At 34.6% G+C, this 26,112-nt stretch overlaps 1 protein-coding gene across 1 annotated transcript in view; it reads left to right on the top strand.

Annotated features, from left to right (window-relative positions):
- LOC134535787 (DNA-binding protein SMUBP-2-like) overlaps nucleotides 1-26,112 on the top strand; it is a 115,185-nt gene that overhangs the window by 2,693 nt on the left and 86,380 nt on the right. The window contains exons 2-3 of the mRNA XM_063375056.1: nucleotides 5,372-5,644; nucleotides 7,272-7,455. Coding sequence (XP_063231126.1) covers nucleotides 5,372-5,644; nucleotides 7,272-7,455 — 457 coding nt within the window. The remainder of the gene's footprint in view (nucleotides 1-5,371; nucleotides 5,645-7,271; nucleotides 7,456-26,112) is intronic.

Below are 26,112 nucleotides of genomic sequence, written 5' to 3'. Positions count from 1 at the left end.
TGTTTCCAGGGTAAATGCAGGAACATCTCTAGTGTTAGAAAATGGTATTTTTGTAACTTTATTATTACTTTGCAGAAAAGACTGGCAATAAGATATTTACCTAGTAAACGTCTGAAAATTGAGTTTTATATTACTACAGACATTGCTCTATTTACATTTAAAACAGTGTTTGAAAATTCCAACTGGTTTCAAAGAAAGTACCATTCTTAGTTTATAAGGACGGTGGACTGATCAGTTGGAACTGATGGACCAACGAATTAATAAGACTGTGGGCGCGAGAGCACTCAGTTTTAACTAACGTGTGTGGGAACAGCATCTTACCAGTCAGTCCATCAGCTTATACCCTTCGGTTGCATTGCAATAAAAGTGCAACTGCAACATTCAAAGTTTCTTACATATTCTACGATTAAACGATACATCCAAAATCAACAGCAGCCACAAGACTGATTGTGTGTGAGGGAGGCTTCCGTTCTGTATGGACTGTTCAGTTCGAACTCAGCACCTGGACTGATCCAAACTGTCAGTTAAGGCTAAGCAGTCCAAACTGGGAGCTGAACTGATTGTGTGTGGAGCCTTTAGATTTACATCAGTTCATTCTAAGGCCTGAACACTTCGGAAGTTTGCAGCTCGCTCATGCAACTTACACTATAGCAATATAGGATAAAACGCGCTGTAAATATGTCAATATCATCTTTTCTATACTTCAGTGACTGAGAAATTAGAGAATTGTGGAGCTACATTATAAATACTTTGAAATTGTTTGAATGGCTCGTTAGGTTAGGTTAGGTTAGTTTAGCTACATTACAAATATTATAAAATAATGTAGCTATACCAACCTAACCAACCATCCAGTATTTTAATTAAACTTTTTTAAATATATTTAATCTAACCTAACCAACTACTCTCTCAATATCAAAAATTTGTAATATGTATTTACACCAAGCCTTACAAAGGTTATATATAAACTACTAACATTTTGTAATTTTTTAATTTTCAGAGTTGGGGTTGGGCTTTCCTTCAAAATTACCAGCATAAAATTTCTAAACAAATATACTGTAAATGGAACAAAAAAATTGGTTGTCTGTAAAGTCAGTTTACGGACGATAGTTTAACGTGACAACGTCATAACAAAACATTGATGAAATGATTTCATACTTTTATGAATAAAATTGAATCATTTTTATTTTAATTATAAAAGAATAAATACTTTAAATTATACTAGTAATCAGATTTTTAAAATGCAAGAATAATTAACCTTTATTGCTGAAATGTTGTTGTAATAAGCAATGAAAACCACAGATGAAAATTCGTCGAGAATATTTTACGTTTTAATGTCTTCCAGTGCTCAAAATGATATGCAATTGTGGCCCCGGGCACGAAATTTTATTTATAATTCATTAATAATAACGCCCCTCGTGATAAACAAAGGAAAATATGTATTAACGAGTGCCTGGTTGCCGCGGAAGCGGGTAGATAGCGCGATTAGTTTGGTTCGCGTCTGTCACCGTAGATGGCAGCACCGTAGGGGAATAATATTATTTTGTTTTTATAATACGATTTTATAACAAATACACATCCCAAATACACCAAACTTATTTATAATGTGTTACAATATTTTTTAAAACATTGTGCAAAAGATCCTGGGTGTAATTTGAATTACTATTTGTAACTGTAAAACACCATTGTTCGTACAAAAATGTATTTGAAAATTCAACATTACTTTTAAATAACCATACCGATTATGCTGAAAATCGGTGGACATAATATTAATAATTCAAACAACGAAAACATGATTGAAAAGTCAAATCAATGGTTGTTACAATCGAGTGGAAGAGAGATGCGGCGCAAGCGTACAATGAGCGTAACGGGACACATCGTAGTGGGACAATGTGCATAACGGGACACTTTTTCGTGCGTGCAGCCGGCGTTCATCGATTTATTAGACGTCACATCAAAAATAAAATCCTCGTGTTGATATTAGGAACTCGGAGAGAAAAAAACAGTTGTGTTTGGAGGTTGTGTTTGGTGGTAGTGGGGGGGAGGGGGAAATGAACATGTATGAACGCGGCCTTGGAATGAACTGTTGTGAATCTTAGTTTTCTAGTGTGGGTATGTGTGTGTATGTTTGGATTGGTATTTTTGTCATTAAAGGTACTATATTAGTAATGAAAATAGTTCATACTACATGCTATAGCACGTCACAAGTCATTGCTCCGCACCTCCATAGGTACCACTAAAAACATCCCTGTCTAAGGTTGATGCTTGGGTTTGGATGCACAATAGGGACTAAAGATTTTTTACATTTTTTACCTTCCAATGCATCACAAAATTCAAATACGAAATTTACATGCTATGTATGGAGAATCACAGGATCGGCAATGCAATTAAAGCAAAAAAAAAAAATATATGGTGACGGCCTCATAAATGTACAGATATTGTAATGTAACATATAAACAGTAATATCTCTGAAACCAGTGAGAATTTTTAATGTTGATTGTAGTGTCAAACAAGGAACATCTGTAGTACTGAAAAATACTATTTTCTGAATTTTATTGTTTTATTTAAACTAAAAGCCAAAACGTCAAAATTGTACCTTGATGTGGTTGAGCTTCGCTACGGCAATCTACAGACAGAATGCTCTTGCACCGCTTATTGTATATATCCCAATCCTCGTGGGGGTTTCTCTATTGCCACACCTCGAATGAAAAAAAATTAACTAAATGGAATTTTAAAAATCAACTAAAGATTATGTATTAGAACTAAGATAAATGGGAATAAATATGAACAAAAAATACCATCTTATATTCAGCAGTTTTCAAGGACTTTCAAATGCACTAGCAATACTGTGTCAGTATAATGGCAAAGATGATGACTGAAAGACTGGATGGTAATTTTCTACTGTAGGGACACTACTCTAAAAAAAAATGGCAAACACTCGAAAATTGATTTATTCACAGTTTCCTATTTTATTTATACTTATAATATTGAGGTACACTCAGATGTTTTCAAGAACTTCACATGTAATTAACAATTTTACGTTGGTTTGTGCGATATTACATTGCCATGGTTAAGTCCCGGTAAAGTTGACTAAACCTATTTCAGTCACATGTAAAAAAAAACTATATGTTCATGTTAAAGGATGGTGAAAAAATTATTGTAAATATTACTTAAATGCAGATATAATGAAGTAAATTTGTTTTGTGCTTTAATACCATACCTGAGACGTTTTAAACTAAAGATATCCCTGATCCCGGCCCAACTGATTTCTTTATACTAGCTACAACATGATCCTGTGGTTTTCCAGAGATCTTTGAGAATACATCATAGCCTAAGCTTTTTTTAAAAGACTGGTATGTTTAATGAAAGTACGTCAATGGCCGGGGCTTAAGACTATTTTCTGTTTTCCACCTTTATTGTGCTCCATTATTATTGTTTTGACATTATCTTATTAGGAAACTTGAGTAATAGCTAAAATGTATTATTTAAGTTCTAAAAAGAGAAATCTTTCATTATTTTGTAATTTGACTTATTTTAAAAAAATTACTTCTTGTGTGGGATTACATCTACTCATTTCTTATGCAAAAACCCTAATTTACTTTAGAAAAATGAATATCCTCACATTTAAATCCTTACACTGTCCATTCTATTTTAGATGAAGCCTGGGGTGAATTAACTCAACCATCCTATTTTTATGTCGGATATCTAGTTCAAATTTTTGCAAAACTTTCTGAAACAGTTTGTGTATGCTCAAAGCAATGCATACCAAATTTAAGAAACAGAAACACAAGGAAGAAGATGAAGTGTAAATCTTTAATATCAATTATGAAATCATACACATGCTAAGTGTAGGTTTGGAAATATAGAACTGTTAATGAGTTCAGTGAAGTATCACAAACATTTGCACTGTATTAAGTAATAAAACTCAATATGTACATGCATAAATAAAAATTGTGCATCCACAACCCAAATAAGATTTCATTAGCTCTTAGCATGAAACTGGCATTCTAATTGTCTACTACTGATCATCCATTCATCCATTTATCCATTTGAAATGCTTAGTGGTTGACTAATAATAAAATATTAAAAATTTTTAACAAATGTGTTACCTACATAGAAACTGGAAAATCTGAAAATTAAAAATTAACATTTTAAGAAAACTTGTTAAATTTAACATTAGAAATGGGTGCGTGTGCTTAAGTAAGCGCATTATAATTTATACGTACTTACTTGGCTTAGTATAAAACTAACTTTAATCTTGCATGCAAATAATTAATAGAAATAAAATTAAAGGACTAGAGTGCTATTATAAATACAGTTGATAAATTATAAATTCTATTAAATTAAAAAATTTAAATAAATACTTATTATTCAGTACCTATTAATGTAAACACACATATAAAATAAATTATTTAATTTAGTAAAATAATCAAGATACATTTTGATTAATAATGAAATCAATGAATATGCAAAATGTTCATTCTAATCTATTAATTTTAATTATTTATTAAATAATAATGCAAGTAATTTTTATTTCCAGAACATAACCTCACAAATACTCCCTTGAAAACTGCCAGGAGACTACGAAACCTTCACAGACACTCCCTGCCAGCGACAATAGAAACTTACTAACAACATGTCTTTATACATACGAGAACATAACCTCACTTTATCTATACATACCACTAAACTATATGATTTAAAAGCTCATAGATAATTTCTAATTGTATGTAGGCTTTTTTCTTCCTGTCAAATTTTTGTTGCATGCTGCACATGCATCGTCAAAATTCATTCTCAAAAATTTTTCATATCTCGTCTAAAGAAGTTTAACCCATCCTCACTTATATAACTACACTTGAAAAAGTTTATGAAGACAGTTTCTATCACTAATATTCTTGTTACTTTTATAAATATACTTGCAAATACACTTGAGACATTTTATCAATGAATATGCTAAATGTATATTCTAATCTATTAATTTTAATTATTTATTAAATACCACTATACAGGTGATTCCAACACTTCTTGGCCAAAAGCTCCAGCTAATCAGAAAGCTTGTCCCTACTCAGCCATGGATAGTATATCCATATGTCTACGATATATGAACGCAGGGGAACTACACAGAATCTGAATAGGCAACTGCGTACCATAAAGATGGCAACTACAATCTTGACCGAAACATTGAGGAGCAATTCTTCAACCTTAACCCATCTACAACCCATAATAGCCACAAAAGCCTGTGCACCCCATTATAAATGGTAAGTGCCATCTAAATCATAAGTGGTTTCATTTTATTTGCAGAGAAGTAGGTAGAGCTGGTCAGCTAGTAACATTTTATTTGGGTGCCGAAACGAGCATGTTTGGATGTCTGTAGATGCCGCGATAACGCGCGATGATGGGTGGACGAGGGATCTCATTGATTGGGTGTGCAACTACTTGGACCTGCTGTCGATCGAGGAGCACTACGAGGACCTCCGCTACCAGCTGGAGGACTCGAGACGGGACGTCGGCAGGCGAGACGGCAGGCGAGACGGCAAGCAGATGCCCCGGCTGACCAACTGCCAGTACGAGGACATGATGTCCGACTGCACCGGCAAAACCATTGTCAAGTTCTCCATCAAGAAAAATTGTTTTGGCTTCAGCCAAGGTATTAACCAAAGGAACACTGAATATCTTTTTAAAAATAATTGTTAACATAAAGACACTAAAATGTATGCATTTTGCAGTGTTTCTTTATTTTGCACATGTTCCTGAAGAGAGAGTCTGCCGTTCATTGTGGATTGATGGGCCGAGGCATGTTTATATATTTTAGTAAATCTTGTTCACCCACTCTCTAACATCCCAACAGAAACTATGTACATAGACGGGGGTAAGATAGTTTTGAAAACTAAGTTCATTTTTAAGCTAGTATGCCATAATTATAACTCTGTTAAGCTGTTAATAGCTAGTGTTCTAAAAAAAGTAACTGATTAAATGTTTGTGTGTGAATAATTAAAGTACTTGATTTTTATGAATATTGATGATGTTGACACTGTGGCATCCATCAATTTCATTTTGTTTTTCTCCTTTGAAAAGCTTCTTTATATGTTTCCACAATTCAATCTAATGGCAGGCTCAAATCACTAAAATACAGTTATAAAAACTGTAGAGAATATCAAAATAAATAATAATCAATGAATAAAATTTCTTTCATTTACAATATGTAGCTAAATTAGGCAAGTACTTAATTATCGAGAAGCGGCTATTATTACATTAACCTGTATGCAAAATCTCGATAAAATCCGTAGAAAACCAAACTCAGACTTTCCAGTTGGCCTATTTCTACTTTTTAGTGTGAGATTAGAATTATTTTTCTTTCTTTCTTTTTTCTTGCAAATTGGTCTTGCATTTCTTTTATTTACTTCGCTGCTTTTCTATATTAGTTTATAACTGATTCTACTTCATTACTTTTTCACTATTGAAGTTGTTTTCTACTACAAATTTTTTAAATTCTTGTATTAAAGTGTTTAAGATTTTCAATGCCTGTAAGATACATTATTTCAAGACTATGTCTTCTTAATAATAGTGTCCAATGTGTGGGGTCATCATTTATTTATTCACCAACATTAACTGAGGGGTAATTTTGTAGGTTCTTCAGCTCCAGGATGTTAAAAACTGTGGTTAGGAATGTTTATATAGTTGTATAGCAAAGTTTAGTCAAAAGTCAAGTCCAAACAATCCTTTCAGTTGTACTGGAGAATAATCATTTATTGCAAAAATATTTTTCATAATACTGTAATATCTTGGTTTTATTTTGGTCATAAGAAATACTTAGTCATGTCATGAGTATTTTAATAAAAATCCCAGTTGTTATGTAATGCACCGTCTGCATTCTGATTGATTCATTCAAGAGCTGTTCAGGCTCCTTCAAGCCGTGGGTTTAGATCCTGGTGGGGTCTTTCTGAGACCCCTCTTGCACTTGCAAAATTGAAAACTGTAACTGGGAAATGGAAATGATAAGTGTAATTTTTCCCCTCCCTGGGAATCCTACAGAATTTCACCTCTGCTTCCAGCAAACAGAGCTGATATCTTATTAGATTTGGCAGACAAGAAAAACAAGTATTGAATGCTAATCGTCAGTTATAATTTGTAGCTGAGATGGTAAACATTAAACGAAATTATACAAGTAATTGTCGAGAGGCGTCTATTATTACATGAACCTGTGTAGATAAAAACTGCGGACAGCAAGTGGTGGACCTGGAGGGTGACCAGTGCGTGCGTGCGTGCGTGCACAGGGGACCCGGTGGCGGTGTGGCAGGAGGACGGCCTCGGAGGAACGCCCATGCGCGGCATCGTCTGCTCTGTGGTCGGCAACTGCCTGCAGGTGTTCCTGAACAAGCCGTGCAGCTACCTGGACGACGACAACCCCTACACCATCGTCAAGGTGGACGACAACGCCACGCACCTCCGGATGAGACTGTGAGTATCCCTGCTCCAGAACTTGCCCATACGTGTTATCATAAGAATTGGAAATAATTTTGTTCCTGAATATTAATTTTTTTATTTACAGTCAAACCTCTATCTATCGTTTTTCAGGGGACCAACAAAAAAATTCAGTAGATGCGGACATTCAATAGATGTGGACTTCACTCTAAGAATTTTTTTAAAAAAATATTTCAACCTCAAAATTAGTGTCAGAAATATATCAGTTACTTGTCATTAAAAAAATAAAAATGGAAGTATTTTACTTAATTCAATTTACACTTGCAAAAAAAAAAACATACGCACAATAAATCTACATGGAAATTAAAGTATTTTTCAATATCCTGAAGTCTGAAATATGTTTACTCATGTCATCAAATGTAGAGCTGTACTGAAGGAAGCCGATTTTGCCAATATTTAGTTGAATCGGCATTTCTGCCGACTTCCGATACGCTTGTTAATTTTCGGCCGATATTACTGAAAAACGAGAGAGACTGCCATAACCTAAAAATCCATGCGTGCCCTTTTCACTTTTCGTAGTAGTACTGCATTCTTTCAGATCGCATTATTTCTTCGCAACATGTGCCAACCGTACATATAAAAATTTAACATCCTTTTTTTCAATAATGTTCTTTAATTTTAATATGTCATAAGTAAATACATTACCATCACGGTAAATATACATCTCGGTTGTTACGGTAACTGTAGTGCAAATGTGGTAGCTATCGTGCTTCTGTAGTAATTATGGTATCAACAAAGAATCTTGTTCTTTTTATGGTAATAATCTTAAGATAACAATTGGGTTTGTACTGTAGTTATGGTACGTCATCCATATTTCTTCGTACGTTGTTGTTCATTTGTCTTTTATTCATATTTACGTGCTCCATTACTTGGCTGCAGATTTAAGGTGATTTTTACTACTGTATACTATCGTTACTGTTTTTATGACGGTTTCTTTCTAAGGAATGGTTATTTCTGCATAATCTTTATGGTTAAACGATCATTTATTATAATTTATAGTGACGGGACCACATATTTTGTACGATCAATGCGGACAAAACGATAATTCGAACATCGGTACAAGCGGACTTTTTTAACCTTAGTTGTGTGGCAATTTTGCCGGGACCGTAGAAAGTATACGATAAACACGGACAATCGATACATGCGAGTTCGATAGATAGAGGTTTGACTGTATTTAAAATTGTAACATGCCCATCAACAGTTTGGGAACTTTTTAGGTGGGCACAACATACAAAAACATACAAAGGACATTGTAGTCCCCACAAGCATGCAAGTGCGAGACCCATGTAGGCACTAAATGCAGGTAGGCACCACCTGCAAGGAGAGGACGAAAACAGGTGGGCACTACCAGCAGGTAGCCTACTGACACCAACAGGCACCACATAACACCTGCAGGGACTACAGCACACAAGACAAACACAAAGAAAATACAATACAAATAAAGATAACAGTAAAACAGGCAAATAGATTGTAAGCATTGCATAGTTATTACTGTCACACTCACTTGAGAAATTAAGGAGAAATAATATAAAAAAATTCTTAAAACTGTTGAATTCAAAATATTGTGTTTTACTTAGTCCAATATTAAGTGTGTAACGATATTTGTCCAATTTCAAAGCTGTTAATATATGCGACTTACAATGAATGATTTTTCTTATATACATATATTAGTGCAGTTATGGATTTGAGGTAAATAATAATAAACTGAAATAAAACATATGTTTTAAAACTTGTGTTCTGTATTTCAATACTGCAAAATAATTATGTGAAATTTTTATGTATTCAAGCATCAGCAAGGGATAAATAAAATGTTAGATTACTTACTTATATGTATACTATTTAAATTCTTTGAACAGTCATTACTTACATTGAGAAGCTAATATAAAATTTTCGTTCATCATGAGAATAGGTATCAGCTTCAAATGTACACACGGTTTACGAGGTTAAACATACTCTGCGTAATTCGGGGATAGAGTGGACAAAGTTCTGGTTTTACAGGACACCTGGTGCTGTTCTTTGCCGGGTCAGGATACATGTCAACTCTCTGTGTAGGAAAAAATGTACAACTACGACTCTGTAGAATGTATGACAAAGGCTGGAATTATGCTCTCCTCTGTCAGGGTGGGCTGCAAATTGCTATAAAGGGTTGGTCTCACCCATGAATACATGTAAAAACTGCTCTGCTTGGACTGGAGACTTGAAATACGATGGCGGACATGGACTGACGTGGATGTGCTATGGAAGTGACTACAACTACCCAAGTCTATGTGAAGGTAACAAGACTTCCTCAACTTGTACTTCCAGCAAAGCTACCTAAACTCGCGATCGCCGCACAGCTTCATGTCCCTGAATCAGTGGGACTGGCTTTCACTCTGGAGACGTCATGAATGTGCAGAACCGAAGCTCAGAACCTTCCATTCTCCTTTTCTCTCCTCCTCCGCCGGACAACAAGCAACTATGCTAGAGGAATGATGTAAGAACCTCGGCTTCCTACTTGGCAAGCGGATAAAATACTGGAAGTCTGTGTCATAATGTGCACTGATGCAAAGCATACCAGGAAACTGAATATTTACCTTTAATATGATATACAGCAAATACAAAATAAATTCCAATATAAATACCAAATGAACTACTATGAATTAACTTTGGGTTGTCTGACATGAGCAAAACTAAATACCTATAACACACAATGAATATAGTTTAATATTTTTACAGATAAAATACACATATGGCGCTGAAACAATACCCTCTTTTATCGCATAATCGTCGCACCCATATTTTTGGTCGTCAAAATTTGGATTAAAAAAACTTGCGTAAATGTAGCATGATGATTTGGTCCCGCTATTAGATTCAGAGCGCTTTGTGTGGGTATTTTTTCAGTATAAAACAATGTATTTTAAAATAGAAATCTAATATTTATTCAGACATTACCTCTTACTTATTTAATAAACGGAAATACTTACAGTGGAACCTCATTATTACGAGTACGGGATACTACGAGACCTTCGTTGTTACGACAGTTTTGTAATGCACCGTCAGTTTGACTACGTAAATCATAGTAAATTAAACCGGTTATTACGAGTGCCTCCTTGTTGGCCCTTTCGTAAGTACGAGTGATTTGAATGGCATCTTCAAAAAAGGAAAAACACAGTCAGTTAAAAAAATAATGTTCACGCAGTAAATACAGACCGCTATGTGGCTACGCGGGCGGGCGCCAGACGGACTGGGTGAAAGGACTGGTGACAAACAACATGCGCTCTCTCTCTTTCCCTCCCACTCTTTCTCTTGACGGCACCACTTGCTTCCCATCCTAAGTCGACGGAGGGGTAAATCTAAAAATAGATCAGCCAACATCCTTCCTTTCTTCCTTCCTTTGCTCCCTTTTTTTTTTCACCGCTTCATATACCTTCCCTCCGTGATCTTGAATGGCACCGGTCTTTGTATCAAGCCATTTCATTCGCGATTAATTCAAAAACTGTTGTAGATACAAAAAATTCCATAGACACTTTCTATTCGTAATTTAATTTGCTACAACTTTTATTGGACACGTTTTTTCACTATAATGCACCGTTTTCAAGTAACTGTGTGAAATTAAGACTGTTTGGACTGTCCAGAATCTAACTTGACTTTTTTTTTTATATTCGGTTATTAGTCCATAAACGCATTGTAGAGTGCATGGAATATGCGAGAATTTTTGACTTGGGGACCTTGTTAGGAGTAGTTAGAAGGTAAACATACTAAAAGTCCCTGCCCCTGGGAGGTGAGCTAAAGGTCGGAGGGGGGTGGAAAGGGCCCTTTTTTGGTTTTTCGCTTATATCTCAGAAGCGGTGAACTGTAGGAACAAATTATCCAAACAACAATGAAAGATAATCAAATTTTCTATAAAATGTTTTCTGTACATATTTGTAGAATTCCCAACGGTTTTCGAGATATACGTTATTTAAAACTGATAATTTTCGATAAAATCATTTTTATCTCACTCTTTGAGTCAAACATTTGCTTCTAGTGCCTCCCCCGATCATTTCTCAGAAAAATTATTAGAAATGAATTTGTAGAGTGTTAAATTACCTTTAATTTGATATACAATTTTGCCAGTGAATCATTTTAACTGCTGTAATTTTGTATCTTGATAAATAACACCACTTCAACAATGGAAATATGGTAACTACAAATGAAACACAATTTTTTTTATAATTATAGTAGGGGTGTGCGGGATCCCGAGGCTTCGGGAAAAAAGTCGGGAAAATAGGCTTCCCGAAATGCCGGGCGGGAATTTTATTACTCCCGAATTTTCGGGAAATTGTTTAAAAATTTACAAATGTTTACTAATCATGTGAAAATGTTTTCTATCAATTCAAACTGTTTTTACAACAATATTTAATTATATTGTTTTTTGGCCTAGTGGCTGTTTAATCAGTCCTTTCTTTGGAAAACTGCATCAAGACCAAATTGTTAGTACTAATTCATCTCCTGAAGCTCTCGGTAATTCTACCCAATTACCTCCAAGTTCCTGCAGTACATCGTCACCTTTTATGCCAGCAACTTCTATGCCAGGGCCTGGAGGAGTGCTTCCTACTCACTTTCCAGTGAATGCCCAATCTTAATGAATGGGAAATTGCATATCAAAATGTTAGAGGACTTAGAACAAAATCAGTTGAATTCTTTGATAATCTTATTAATACTCAGTACGACATAATCTGTCCAACAGAAACTTGGTTCAACGAAAGATGTATCAATGCTCATTATTTCACCGATAATTATTCTATTTTTAGAACTGATAGGGATCCGCTACTCTCATCAATGGAACGTGGTGGTGGAGTGTTGATCGCAGTGAATAAACATAAATTCCCTTCTGTTCAGCTAATTCAATTATATGACTATCGTGGAGTAGAAGCCGTATGGATTAATATTAAAATTGCTTTTAATAAGTACTTAACATTGGGTAATATTTATCTTCCTCCAACTTCATCACCTAATCTATTCACATTGTATTTTGAAGCTCTTGAACAAAAACTCGTTAATTCTCATGATAATGTGATTATCTTAGGTGACTTCAATGTACCTGGGATAGATTGGAAAGGTAATCACTATTTCAATATTGCTCGTGCACATGTCAGATCCAAGGCTCAGTGCCTACTTGATTTCATATCTAATTTGGATTTAACTCAGCACAACCTAATACAATCTTCCAATAACCTTCTTTCTAATCTATCCCATTGTGTGGTTGAAAAAGCTGTTGAATCTCTGGTCAAAGAGGATATCTATCATCCTACCCTACTTATTAAACTATTTATTGAGGTGACCCCACACAATTTTGCTCCTGATTCTATTTTTAGAAACTACAAAGCTGGTGATTACTTAAGCCTATATAACTCTCTAAAAACCAACAATTGGGATGAATATTATAACACCTCTGATGTAGATGCTCTTGTAGATCAACTTACATCTTGTATCTGTGATAAAATCAATACTCACATTCCCTTATCCACACGTAAGGCCTCTAAACATCCTTATTGGTTCTCTGATGATTTAATTCATGCCTTAAAATCTAAAAAACACTTTCATAAACTCTACAAAGGAAACAATAATACTCAGTATTACCTTCTTTCCTCTAAATATAGAGCACTAGTTAAAAATCTTACTAAGCGTGATAAAACTAATTGGAATCGTAGTATCAATAATAAGGTTAAGAATAACCCTAAAAAATTCTGGAGATATGTCAATGTTATGAAAAATGGTTATAGTGAATCTCATTCTCTTAATGTCAATGGTGATATCTGTAATGATCCAGGTATTCTATCTAATGTCTTTGCTAGGTACTTTGCTAGTGTATATGTACCATCCACCAACCACCCTCGTATCATTGATCCTGATATTATTCACGATTCAACTCCGGTATCATTCTTATCAGAAAGCCAGGTCTTATGGGGAATTAAATCATTAAAACCAACTATGTCTACTGGTCCTGACGGTATACCAAATTTCATTATTAAAGGCTGCTCTTTTATTCTAATGCCTCTATTGTTGCATCTATTTAATACAAGTCTAAAATCACAAGTATTTCCCACTAAATGGAAAATAGCTAAGGTTATTCCCATACATAAAAAGGGTAGTAAACTCAGTGTATTTAATTATAGGCCTATATCATTATTAAATGGCTTTACTAAAATCTTTGAAAAAATAATATTTAAACATATTAACTTCTCAATAAACAACAGATTAGCTCCTAATCAGCATGGCTTTAGAAATAGTATGACAAATTCTACTAATCTTCTCTCATTTATTAATCCTATATACAATAAACTTACAACAAGGGGGCAGGTTGATGCATGTTATTTTGATCTGGCTAAAGCCTTTGATACTGTCAATCACTCCATTTTACTAGCTAAACTTTCTAACTTCGGTCTCTGTAATAATTATATAACCTGGTTTACTAGTTACCTTAAAGATAGATGTTTCTTTGTTTCACTTAATAAATACACTTCTACTTTATATCATGCTACTTCTGGTGTGCCTCAAGGGGGTACTTTATCTCCTTTATTATTCAATATTTATATCAATGATATTTTTAAAGTTCTTCATCATACTACTGGTTTTCTGTTTGCTGACGATCTTAAAATATCCAGAGAAATTTCCTCCTTAAATGACTGTCTGCTTCTTCAATCTGATATTACTGAAATTGATAATTGGTGTAAAATGAATTTAGTTTGACTTAACAAAGATAAAACAAAAATTATTTCTTTCACAAGGAAAATTCATCCAGTTAAATATGATTATTTTCTTGACAACTCAAAAATTTCCAAATCTCTTAGTATAAAAGATCTTGGTGTTATTCTTGACTCTAAACTATTCTTTCATCAACATGTTAATTCTTTAGTATCCTTTTCCCGTAGAACCTTATATTTAATAAATTATATAACTTACTATGCATCTAATTTTGAATCCATTCTTACTCTTTATTTGTCCTTAGTTAGAAGTAAACTCGAATATTGCTCAGTTATCTGGAACAGTATTAACACCACCGATAGTGACAAAATTGAATCCATACAAAATAAATTTTTCAAAATAATTAGTTCTAGACACCATCAATTACCCAAATTAGAATCTCTTTCAAATCGTCGCATCCATCTGGATGCCCTGTTTGTGTTTAAGTGCTATAGTTCAAAAATTAATTGCTTATACTTACTTGATAACTCTGGTATTCGAGTCCCGCAGTTCAAAAGCCGCCTTCGATCCCTATTATGTTCCTTACACAATAATAATGATTTAATTTACAGACTTATCTCTAATTCCAATAAATATGAAAATTTTATTAAAAACTTTAAATTTTAATTCTTTATGATTACCCTAATTTCTTGAGTAATTTTATAATCCTATTTATTCTTCCCATTCTAGATCATTAAGTTAAGTTTATCTCAGTTGCTGTTTAGTTTTGTTTTGTTTTGTTTTGTTTGTCATTGTGTCGTCTTTTATTATCCTGTGTATGTTGTATTTATTCGCTTGTATGTGTCGTCTTTTATTATCCTGTTTATGTTGTATTTATTCGCTTGTATGTGTTGTGTTTTTATTACTTGTTCTGTGCACACCTCCAAAGCTTCGGCTGTTGGTGTGCATGTCACAAATTTAATAAATAAATAAATAAATAAATAAATAAATTTTTTATGGATTCGTACATTTTTGAAGAGTTTCCGTACTATTTAAACGCAAAACATATTTTAAACGTATGCCGATCGTAGCAACAGCTGTGGTGTGCAGTGAATTATGATAATCGTTTACACATATCTTTTTGGAATATTAAAACGTACATGGAGTACCTTAAATATTGTATGCGTTCATAAATATATTTCTTCAAGGGTACAAATTTGCAAGATACGTGAATAGTCAGTTATATAACGTTATATTGCCGTCACCATTGAATTAGAGGTTGGTCGAAAAGTATCATCCTGATACTTTGTCACTGATACGCGCCTGTATCAGGAACGGCAAACAAGTACACTTGAAAAGTATTAAGTACTTAGTATCAGTTCAGAATTCGCCTGGAACAACACCACGGCCAATGTGCGCAGAACCCGATCGCAGATGACAGTCACTTGGGCGGAGCTTGTGAAAGGGGAGGGAGCAGGAATGACCAATAAGGGATAAAGAAGGGAAATAATGTAGGGGAGGAAGCGCAGGGGAAGGCGTTGAAGGAGAGGCGCAAAGCGAAATTGTTACGAGTCGTTTGGTTATTGTCCCACATCAAAGTACGCTCAGTGCGCAGTGCGTGTACAGTCTCGTTCAATAATAAAACTAATGAAATTTTAATATTAAAAAGTACATTAATACAAGATATAATATTTACATTTGTGCACCTAACAGCTATGAAAATGCAAATAAATTCTCAGTTGACACTAATAACAGATGTAATCAATATATGGACTTTTTTTTTCCGAAAACAATTAGTAACTAGTGTTTTCATACATTAAAAGATTACGATTTTATCAAAAATTAAAAATAAAAAAAAGATACGTATATTAGTGAGCATACTATATCAATGTTTACGTTTCAAATGTTTCTTCAGATTAGTCGATGATAATTTATAACTCAGTTTTTGTTTACACAAATTACAATTAGCAAACTCATTATTTTCCGTAAAAAAATTCCACACAAATGAAGTCTTTTTCCTGCACTTATCCATTCCTTATTTCACTATAAAGATACTAACTACAAAGCATGACAGCCTGCAACAATGTACATGGTGGTAATTAATACACGGCCAGGACGAACTGCAGTGAATGTTGAACTGATTGATACTGGCTGTATCAGGCGGGCATGAGAGTAACAGAGGTAGAGAATTACTGGGCGTGATAAATAATGTATCAGAGACACCGATACCTTTTTACGCTGGTGATGATGGCACGGAGGATGTGTACCCTGTAACGAGAATGCTGATACCTTATCGCTTCCTGGGACCGCTACTGCTCTGATACAAAAGTATCAGATACTTGTAACTAGGTACATTACTGTATCAGTATCAGGTTGGAACAGATACCGAAAATTGCTGTAACAACCCACCTCTACATTGAATACTTAACCTAAAACCACAGTGTGTCCTTAGACACAAACAAAACACATGCGCAATCCAACCTTTTCGCCAAAGATATAAGAATACTAGACTTGCGTGTCATAACGAAGCGTAACCGTTCTCATTACTTGATAGCAGTGGCGATGTAGAGAACTGTATTGGCACTTTGAAAAATATGAAATCACGTAGTTTTACACCACTGCTCACGAGTATCTAAACATCTATGATTTTGCTTTGGGAGAAAAAAATAGTTGTTTACTATTTAGTTTGGCGGGCTTTGTCGGCTGACGTTACGTTATTATGGCTTGTGCAAAGTATCTGTTCCTGTTTTCGATGCCGTTGTATATTAAAACAAACTAGCAGCCTACAAATAATGGAGGTTGCAACCGATCAGCTTGTTACTTGTAAACCTAGAAGTATTTGGAAGTATTTTGAACGTCTGACAGACAGTAAATCCCTGGCAAAGTGTGTCTCGTGTGAAAATTTTTTGAGATGCGAGCATGGTAGCACGTCATGATTACTAAGACATCTCAATAAACATCCCTCTATAAAAAAGAATTTTAGGATGCTAAAAAATATGAAGTCGCCGCTGAAAAAAAGGCAAGTGAAGCAGACAAAAGAAATAGCAGCAAAAATCAACTAACTTTGCAAGAAACGTTTAAATGGCTATCTTCTCATATTAGAATTAAAAATTTGCTTTTTTTTTTTAATTTTCCCGATCTCGTCCCGTTTCCCGCGGGAATAATTTATTTTTCCCGAAAATTTCCCGCAGTACAAAAACCTATTCCCGCACACCCCTAAATTATAGTTTTTATATTATTATTAATAATCATACAAAGAAAATATTTACATGGACTGATAGTAATTCAAAAAAATAGCATGACAGTCGCTGGTACTTCACGCCCGGGAAAGGGTTAACATTGTGAAAGTCCTACGAGAAACAAAGGCCGTGTGGAGAGGGGTGGAGTTTCCTACTCACGTCTCTTTATCATCTTCAGTTCACTTCAAACGTTCGTCAAGCGTTGTACAGAAAGTGTTTGTGTCTGTAACAGGGTGGCCACTCACCGGGAAAACCGGGAAAACCGGGATTTATCAGGGAAATCACGTTGATCAGGAATTATCAGGGAAATTTCAGGGAATTTTTTTAATAACCGGGAATTTTTTGTGTCATGTATATTTCCGCAGAGCTGCTAACCATTACGGATTTTTTGTAATTATTACGGATTTAACACAGAATTACGGAATTACGGAACATCGCTGGTTTATTACGGAAACGAGGCTTTGTGCTGCTAGGTAACAGAAAAAAATTCCGTTTCTGGTGTGCGTGTTTCGTGAACGCAGTTTGAATACATCACGTGGTTGCGCAGATAACGGAACTAATAAATGTGCGCATGTTCTGTCGAAATAAGTAGATTAATTCTTGTGTTTTGTAATAGAAATGGTACGGTATTACGTCCGTTGTACGATACAACTCGTACATATTCTCGGACTTTTCGTTTGTTAGCTACTTACATCACGATAATTTTTTTACGGTACTTTGGCTAACCTGTGTTGTGTTAATTACATTCTTGAAAGCCATTTTTTTCATCAAAGTGTTTTTGTTGTGTCTACAGACGTGAAACCATTTTATGTTGTTCGATAGTATTGTGTTCTTCAGTGCCGGTTGTAGAAATGAAGCGTGTGACAGAACAATGTGTATCTGGGGCCAAAAAAAATAACATTATTCAGAACGTTCGACCAAACTATTCAAAAGAATGGCCATGCTTTTCATCTTCAAATGTTTTGGTACGCCGCGCGTTTTGTAATGTATGCACGTGTGACTTTTCGATTGCACATGGTGGAAGGGATGACTGTAGACGGCATATTTAATCAAAGAAACATGCAGAACATTTTAAAGCCGTGACGAGCAATAAATCTATATCGTCGTTTTTCGCTACATCTGTAGAAACGAAAGTAACAAACGCAGAGTTATTGTTTACAAGTTTTCTGGTAGAACACAATTTACCGATAGCAGTAGCCGATCATTCGGGTAATTTGTATAGAGCTATGTTTCCGGACTCAAAAATTGCACAGAAATACAGCTGTGCGAGAACAAAAACATCTGCCTTAGTGGAGTATATGGCTGGTGAAACTAAAAGTGAAATTGTTGAATCTTTAGTAAGTGGACCATTTGCTTTAGTTACCGATGGGAGTACCTATTGTAATGCAATGAAGATTTATCCATTAGTTGTTTCATTTTGAAATCAAACACAAGGTAAAATTTGCACGGTACTGTTATCCCTTGTTGAGAGTACAGACAACACATGATATGGTATTTTCTCTGTGCTGAATAAGTAATTTGAACGTTTTGGAATTTCTTGGAAAAATTGTGTAGCGTTTGCATGTGACAATGCCAATACTATGATTGGCACAAACAAAGGTGTGGTAGCATTTGTTAAAGAAAAACATCCCGCTATTGTTGTGCAAGGCTGTTCATGTCACCTCATTTATCTAGCCGCTAAAAAAAGCCAGTGCACATTTAACAATTAGCATTGAGACATTTTTGGTTAATATTTTCTATTACTTGGAAAAAAGTTCAAAACGCCAGAATAATCTGAAAGTGTATCAAGAGGTATGTGGGGCAAAGTCACACAAGATCTTGAAAAATGTTAGCACACGTTGGCTCTCTCTCCTAGATTCAGTTGACAGAGTGCTGAAACAATGGGAGGCACTAAAGCTATTATTTTGTTGTGATCCTGAAAAGAAAGAGCCTTAAACTTCACAGTATGAAAATGTAAAATCTCTAATGCAGAATCCACTTACGAAACTTTACTGTTATTTTCTTAGCAGTTTACTTCCTGTTTTCAACCAAGTAAATTTATTTATCCAACAGGATGCTCCTGAGATACATGTATTGTGGAGAAAACATTTTGGTTTATTGACAATTTGCTTGTTTGCTTTATCATTATCATTATCATAAATGAAAACTGTAGTGTGCATTTGAAATTGCTAGAATTTGTAACAAGATATGCTAGTGTGTTTTTAATTAATTTTTATTTGTTATTTGTGAAGAGACATAAAACAAAACACAGACTGCAGGTCATTGAAAGGGATGCTATAATGTAAAATGACATATTTAAAATGTATTATGTTATTTAACGAACTTCCGTATGTATATAATGAAGATAATACAGCAGGGTGCTAAAATGTGAGTAATCTCTTTATATAATATTATATTATTTCATCAAAAGTATGTTTTTTTGTAATTGTAAATATCAGGGAAATTTTGAATTTTTAATCAGGGAAATCAGGGAAAAATCAGGGAATATTTTTGGTGACTGTGAGTGGCCACCATGTGTAATATGGGTATGTTTTACGTGTGTTTTTTTTGATATACGCAAATGTTGACAGTGTAGTGAGCACAATGGCTACTGGGTGTTTTGTGTGTGATGAAACAATCAATGAACCGGGTTATAGTGTTTACACAGTCACAAAAAATGATTATTATCACTCGTTAAAGTAAGTAGAGAAAGGGGAGATGGCAATAGCTCATTTTTAGAAAGTTTGGACACCCTTCTGATTCATACTAAATGTCGAAAAAATTACACAAGACCGCAATCAATCAAGGCTCATTTAAAGAGACAGTTACTTTCAACATCATCAGAACCACCTGAGCCTTCGACTTTGAGGTCCAAACAATTCAAATTCGATTTCAAAACAAAATGTTTCTTTTGTGCCGAAAGTGCTGAGGGTAAGCAAAAGAAGCCCAAGGAGAGACGTAGGAAGATATTTTCAGTCACTAATATCACAAAAGGATGCAACAAAACTGACATACAAGTAACGAGCATGGATGCTGCTCGAGCTAGACGTGATCAGTGGGGAGATGAAGTGATGAGTCGTCTTTCCTCCGTGAATGATTTAGTTGCAGAAGAGGCTGTGTATCATGATGAATGTCGGTTGGACTTTGTGAGGCCATTATACCAGAAACCCTCAACATCCACTTATGAAGACTATGTTTCACATGCAATGGAATAGGTTTAGAGACTTACTGGAGGGGGATAGTGACTGTCAATTCACTGTAAACGAAATTATGGGTGCTATTACTAGGAGGTAACCTGAGTGAAGAACTATCAAAACAGAACTGTTGGAGAGGTATAAAGATCGCATAATCGTGACCGCAGGATCCTACAGATTTAAAGTACCAGTAATTTGTTTTAGAGACATTGGGTACAAATTGCTTACCAACACTTGGTATGACAACAAGGAAAACAATGAGCAAGCAGAGCGACTCAGATTCGTCCGAAAAGCTACTGAGATAATAAGGCAAGACGGGTCGTTACCACAACGCCGAAATACCACAACGCCGAACGTACAATAACGCCGAATACCATAACGCCGAATTCCAAATTGACCACAACGCCGACAGCTAGAAAACTGCTCTGTACCACAACGCCGAATGACCACAACGCCGAAAAATTTTGCTCCGGGAGTGCCACATGAGCAAACTGAAAAGAACTAAATAAATTTATGTGTGTTTCTAAAAGTACCTTAACGCCGAAATACCACAACGCCGAATGCCATAACGCCGAATCGGTAATTGACAATAACGCCGAATTCAAAGTTGACGATAACGCCGAAATCCAAATTGACCATAACGCCGAATCCATACTTGACCACAACGCCGAATCCGTATTTGACCACAGCGCCGAATCCCAAGCGTGTTGCCTACCAGCCAGGAACCTAAACGCAGTATTTGGAAACTTATTTTCTTTATAACGAAAGCAGAAAAGTTTAGAATCTTATCTGTAGTTGTAAAGCGGCACAATTAATTAAAATAAATTATAATTGTCAGTTATTATATAAATTGTTAGCGATGATTAGTAGCCCCGGATACTTGGTGAACGCAATAGTGAATTATAAAATCATTCCTCTCGAGCTGTCTCCTCAGTTACTGCTTCGTTATCATTTCATGATAGCATTTAAACCCACTTCTATGTATCATTATTAGCCCGCATGCCTAAGTTTCATTGTGCACTGTGGAGGTACATATATACCTAACTGAAGTAGCTATTCAAACGCTTGGAAAACATTTAAGTCTTGCAAAATGATTACATAACATAATGATGCATTGTATTAAGGTGGTTTAGACGCAATCATATTAGTTTTATATTTGTACCAAACAATGTCCAACTTTTAAACATTGATTCCGGTTTTCAATGGTTTCCTGAAAGGCTAATGCTGAAATGGTGCGGTTGAGATATTCAGGGGTTTTAGGGTCTTGAAAATTACATTTCATAAATTCCTGACTTATCGCAGGGGTTTGTGAATTTTTTCATGTTAAGAATAAATCTTGTTCTAGCCGCAAATGCGTATTTAACTGCGGTATAAATGTGTTTAACAAAAAAAAAATACGCATAGTACACCTAATAATATTTTCTTGCACCATTCGTATTTATGTTACAGATTTTATGAAAGTATAATTAGTGAACATATTTGGCTGTTTTTTCATTCCCAGGGGCTTTATTTGGAGCCTAGCATAGATAGAAATTAGTGTGATGCAATAAATAATAAATCAAATATTATTTACTTGGCTACTATAAATTGTATGCACCTAATTATAAATTTATCTTATTAAAGCGTAGCGACGAATTTGTAAAATAGCATGTATGTAAACTGATAGAGCTAGAGTTAGGTCCCGTTCGTACGTTTACTGCGTTCAAGAAAGGTAATTGGTTTGTGCAGGAGCCCAAGAACTATACCGCGAGGATAAACGTTGCTTCCGAAGAGCCCGTTAGAATGCGTGGAGTGCGCTGCTGGGAGGTGCTTGGCGCGGCCAGTGGGCTAAGGAAGGCGCGCAGTTGTCACTAACTCGTTTGTTCTTTTCCAAGTGAACGAAGAGCGCCGGAAAGTCCAGAACACAAAACGTGACAACTTCGTAGCCGACAGTGTGAATATTTATGTAAACTAAATATATGTATGTTCAGTTCGAAAGCGTAGGTCAGATATTATATTGGGTTTGCCATAAATATACGTTGCCGTGATGCAGTAGGTACTGTGCGTATAGTGAAAAATCGTTACGTTTTTCTAGTAAGGCCTGTTCTACAATGCAACGGTAACGGAACAGACGGGACCGAAAACGAAAATGGATCGGATCGTTGTTCCGTTCCGTCCGTATTTTTCTCTTTCTACAATTACACAGACCCGTAAGAAAAACAGCCAGTAAATAGCAAGCGTGACGTCACATAAAACTAAGAGTATCAAATTAATTACTTTTTAAATCCTTGTATATGTACGGTAGTATATCCGGAAATATAGAAATAGCCATTTGGAAAGGAATTCCGAAATAATGGAAGGCATAACTCTCCTCGTCTTACGTTTAAACATTTCATTTTAAAGTTTTTCTCCATCTTGTCATATATATATATATATATATATATATATATATATATATATATATATATATATATATATATATATATATATATATATATATATATATATATATATATATAGAAAATATTTTACCATAAAAATCAGCAGTTAGTTAAAATTCGTCACGAAAAACACGCGAAGAATTCAAACACAACACTTGTTTCCATTTTGTTTCTGTCAAATAAAAAATTAAAATTTAACAAAAATAAATAAAAACAAATATCTTTTAGTTGTAAGTATGAAAACACAAACGTAGTTTGAGAACAGCAGTGAAAAAATAACGTGCTCCTATTGGTCAAACGGAGCAACATAAACGGAAGACCTCAGCATTGCTGAGCTGGTCCATGCGGATCCGTCTCCGTCGGCGTGCTATTGTAGAAGCTCGGTTCCGTGGGATCTTGCTAGTGTTTACCTGTCATTGTAGAATGGGCCTAAGATTTCTTAATAGTTATTTTACAACAATGGGGCGAAGGAAACAATTGTACTGTCCCAAGAAGAAAACGTTTGCTCAGAAGTCGAAACTTGAGAGTGCAGCTATCATGCATCGTGATCCTGTAAAAGCAATAACGCTAAAATTTATTTTTATTTTATGGCCGTACTTATATAAATAAAATCCTGCCAGTCAGTCAGAAGTGATAAAGGCAAAGAATGTGTTGCAAAAGCATTACAGTCGTACAATTAGTATATCTAACTATTATTTAACATATGTTAGAAAATTACGAATATGTTGTGGACATGTAGACATTTTATAGCTAGTTAGAAAATATTTAATAATAACATTTTAACAATGCAATATTTTTCAATGCATGTTATACTTATTGTACTTACATTAAATACTATTTCCTTTAGTTTATTGTAAAATGCTTATGACGTTATTTTGATTAGGCTTTTATAAAGTTACTTTAATTGGTGCATTTAATTCAGTTATAGTACTAACACCTGAAGAAGATTTGGTGGTTCTGCAATTGACAAGTCAGCCTCCATCCAAGGTAATCTGGGTTCGATTTGAATTTGATTTATAACAACTAACCTTAAGCTATATTTATCTTATTTGTCTATATTTAATTTGTTTTCAGGCAGTTTTAATAGGCCAGGCTATTGGTAAGCTGCTGTTTATTGGTGTCCGAAAACAAATACTGCTGTATAAGTGAGTGAGCAGCCAAGAGCGGATTTTGATTTTTTTGGGGGGGGGGGGGGGGGGCACGATTTGTACATAGTATACCTATGTATAACTGCATAAGTATTGTGCATATTTTACCCTTCTAGGAGTGAACTTGCACTCAAAAGGAGTTCGGTTTTCATCCCCGGTTCGATCATATTAATTTCGGTTTTCCATTATTTCTCTATATCACTCTAGGCACATAATGGGACGGTTCCTTAACAAAGGCCATGCTTGATGATTCCTCCCAGCAGTCTCTGTCTGATGTGTAAGGTGTGTGCGCAATCATCTCGTCGCAGAGACGTAAAACTGTAGGAAATATATAAATGCTATAGGGCAATAACTTTTTAGATTATAAATAGAGTGCGAAAATTACTCCTAATAAGCACAGCTTTAAATTTGAATTTAATAGAATAAATAACAGTGATTAGGCCTAAATTACAAAAAAGTTGAAGGTTCAAATGATGTGTGCTTTTAAAATTTGCAGTTAAATAGATAACAAATCAAATATTTGTCGGCAAAGGTATGAATGCATTTTGCTGTAATATTTCAAATTTGTATTACCTCTTGGAACAAAAAGTTTTAAAATAGCGTGAGAAAAACAATTAATTGTGCGACATGAAGTCAAGCAAAATCTGAACTTACAATACAGCATGAATCGTAATTTCGTTTCTGTAGGTGTTGAATATTTAACATACTTACATGTGGAAATAATACATGAACACGTATGGATAATTTTAACTTTTAATACAGTAATTCAAGTAATACAAGTAATACAAATTTACTTAAGTCTACGCACGAATTCCATTTTATTAAATCTAAACATTTCTGACTAAAACGTACGAAACATCCTCCTTTCTGCAATATGGGCAAGTTCTTCTGCCTAACAATTCCAGTTGCGTCTTGCAATTTCCGCAGACACCGTGATGTCCACAAGGCACAATTGTGAACACTTTATCGGCTATTTTGCAGACGAAGCAGGTTCCAGCTGGAACATCTGGAACCCCAATATAATGTTTAGTTACTTAACATATATCAGTATAACTAATATTTTAACCAAATGTTTTTGTACGTCTGTTTGTGAAAAAGTGCTAATAAATCGCTAAGTAACAGACTTTATTACTTAAAAAAAGCAGGTGGCATAGGAATTGATTGTGTTTTGGACTTTAATAAATATTATGTCTTGACCTACACAGTATAGTTATTAGGTTAAGTCGTCTTAAATTACTGGGAATTTACTAACTGTTGTTACAATAAAAGACAGTGGTCAATAAATCTAGCCAACGAATATCCTGGGCTTTCTAAACTAGCTCCTTTACTTATCAAACATAACGACCACATAGTATTTAGCGGTTTTAATTCATGTTGTTATTTATATAGTCCACATTATTTTATTTCTAACAAAATGTTTTTTTAAATAGTAAGAAAAATAATCAGCTGTATGTAAAATTTCACACAGTTGAAAAAAAATTATATATATATATATATATATATATATATATAAACTGCAGCGAAGTTGGCTCTTAATGGGTTTTAAACATTACACATCTGCAGTGATGAAGACAGATACAGATATAGATGCAGACACTAATACAGTAAGTAAATCCAGTCACAAAACAAACACAACATAAGCATAGAACAAACACAACATAAACATAGGACACTGATTTGCAACTAATTAATAACATGTGACTAGAAAACATTAAGAGGATATATTCTTAGGTTTAGACAATTGATTACTGTGATTCGTGATTAATCTATATATTATGTCGTTATAATTATACACAGTACAGCATGTTTGTTATATACGGAAATTGAATTGAGGAATTTTTAATCTGGATATTCTAGAAGGTAAAAACAATTAATTTTGGAGCTAAAACAATTATCAACAAAAAGAGAATCTAAATATGCTCTACGCACAGAAAGATGAGTTAATATAGGTGAAGGTAGGTTTTTAGAAGTAAGTAATTGGATTAATTTAGTTTGTATACTTTCTAAT

Source organism: Bacillus rossius, chromosome 10 (assembly GCF_032445375.1).
Source record: "Bacillus rossius redtenbacheri isolate Brsri chromosome 10, Brsri_v3, whole genome shotgun sequence".
Lineage (NCBI taxonomy): Eukaryota > Metazoa > Arthropoda > Insecta > Phasmatodea > Bacillidae > Bacillus > Bacillus rossius.
This window is presented reverse-complemented; position numbering and strand designations above follow the sequence as displayed.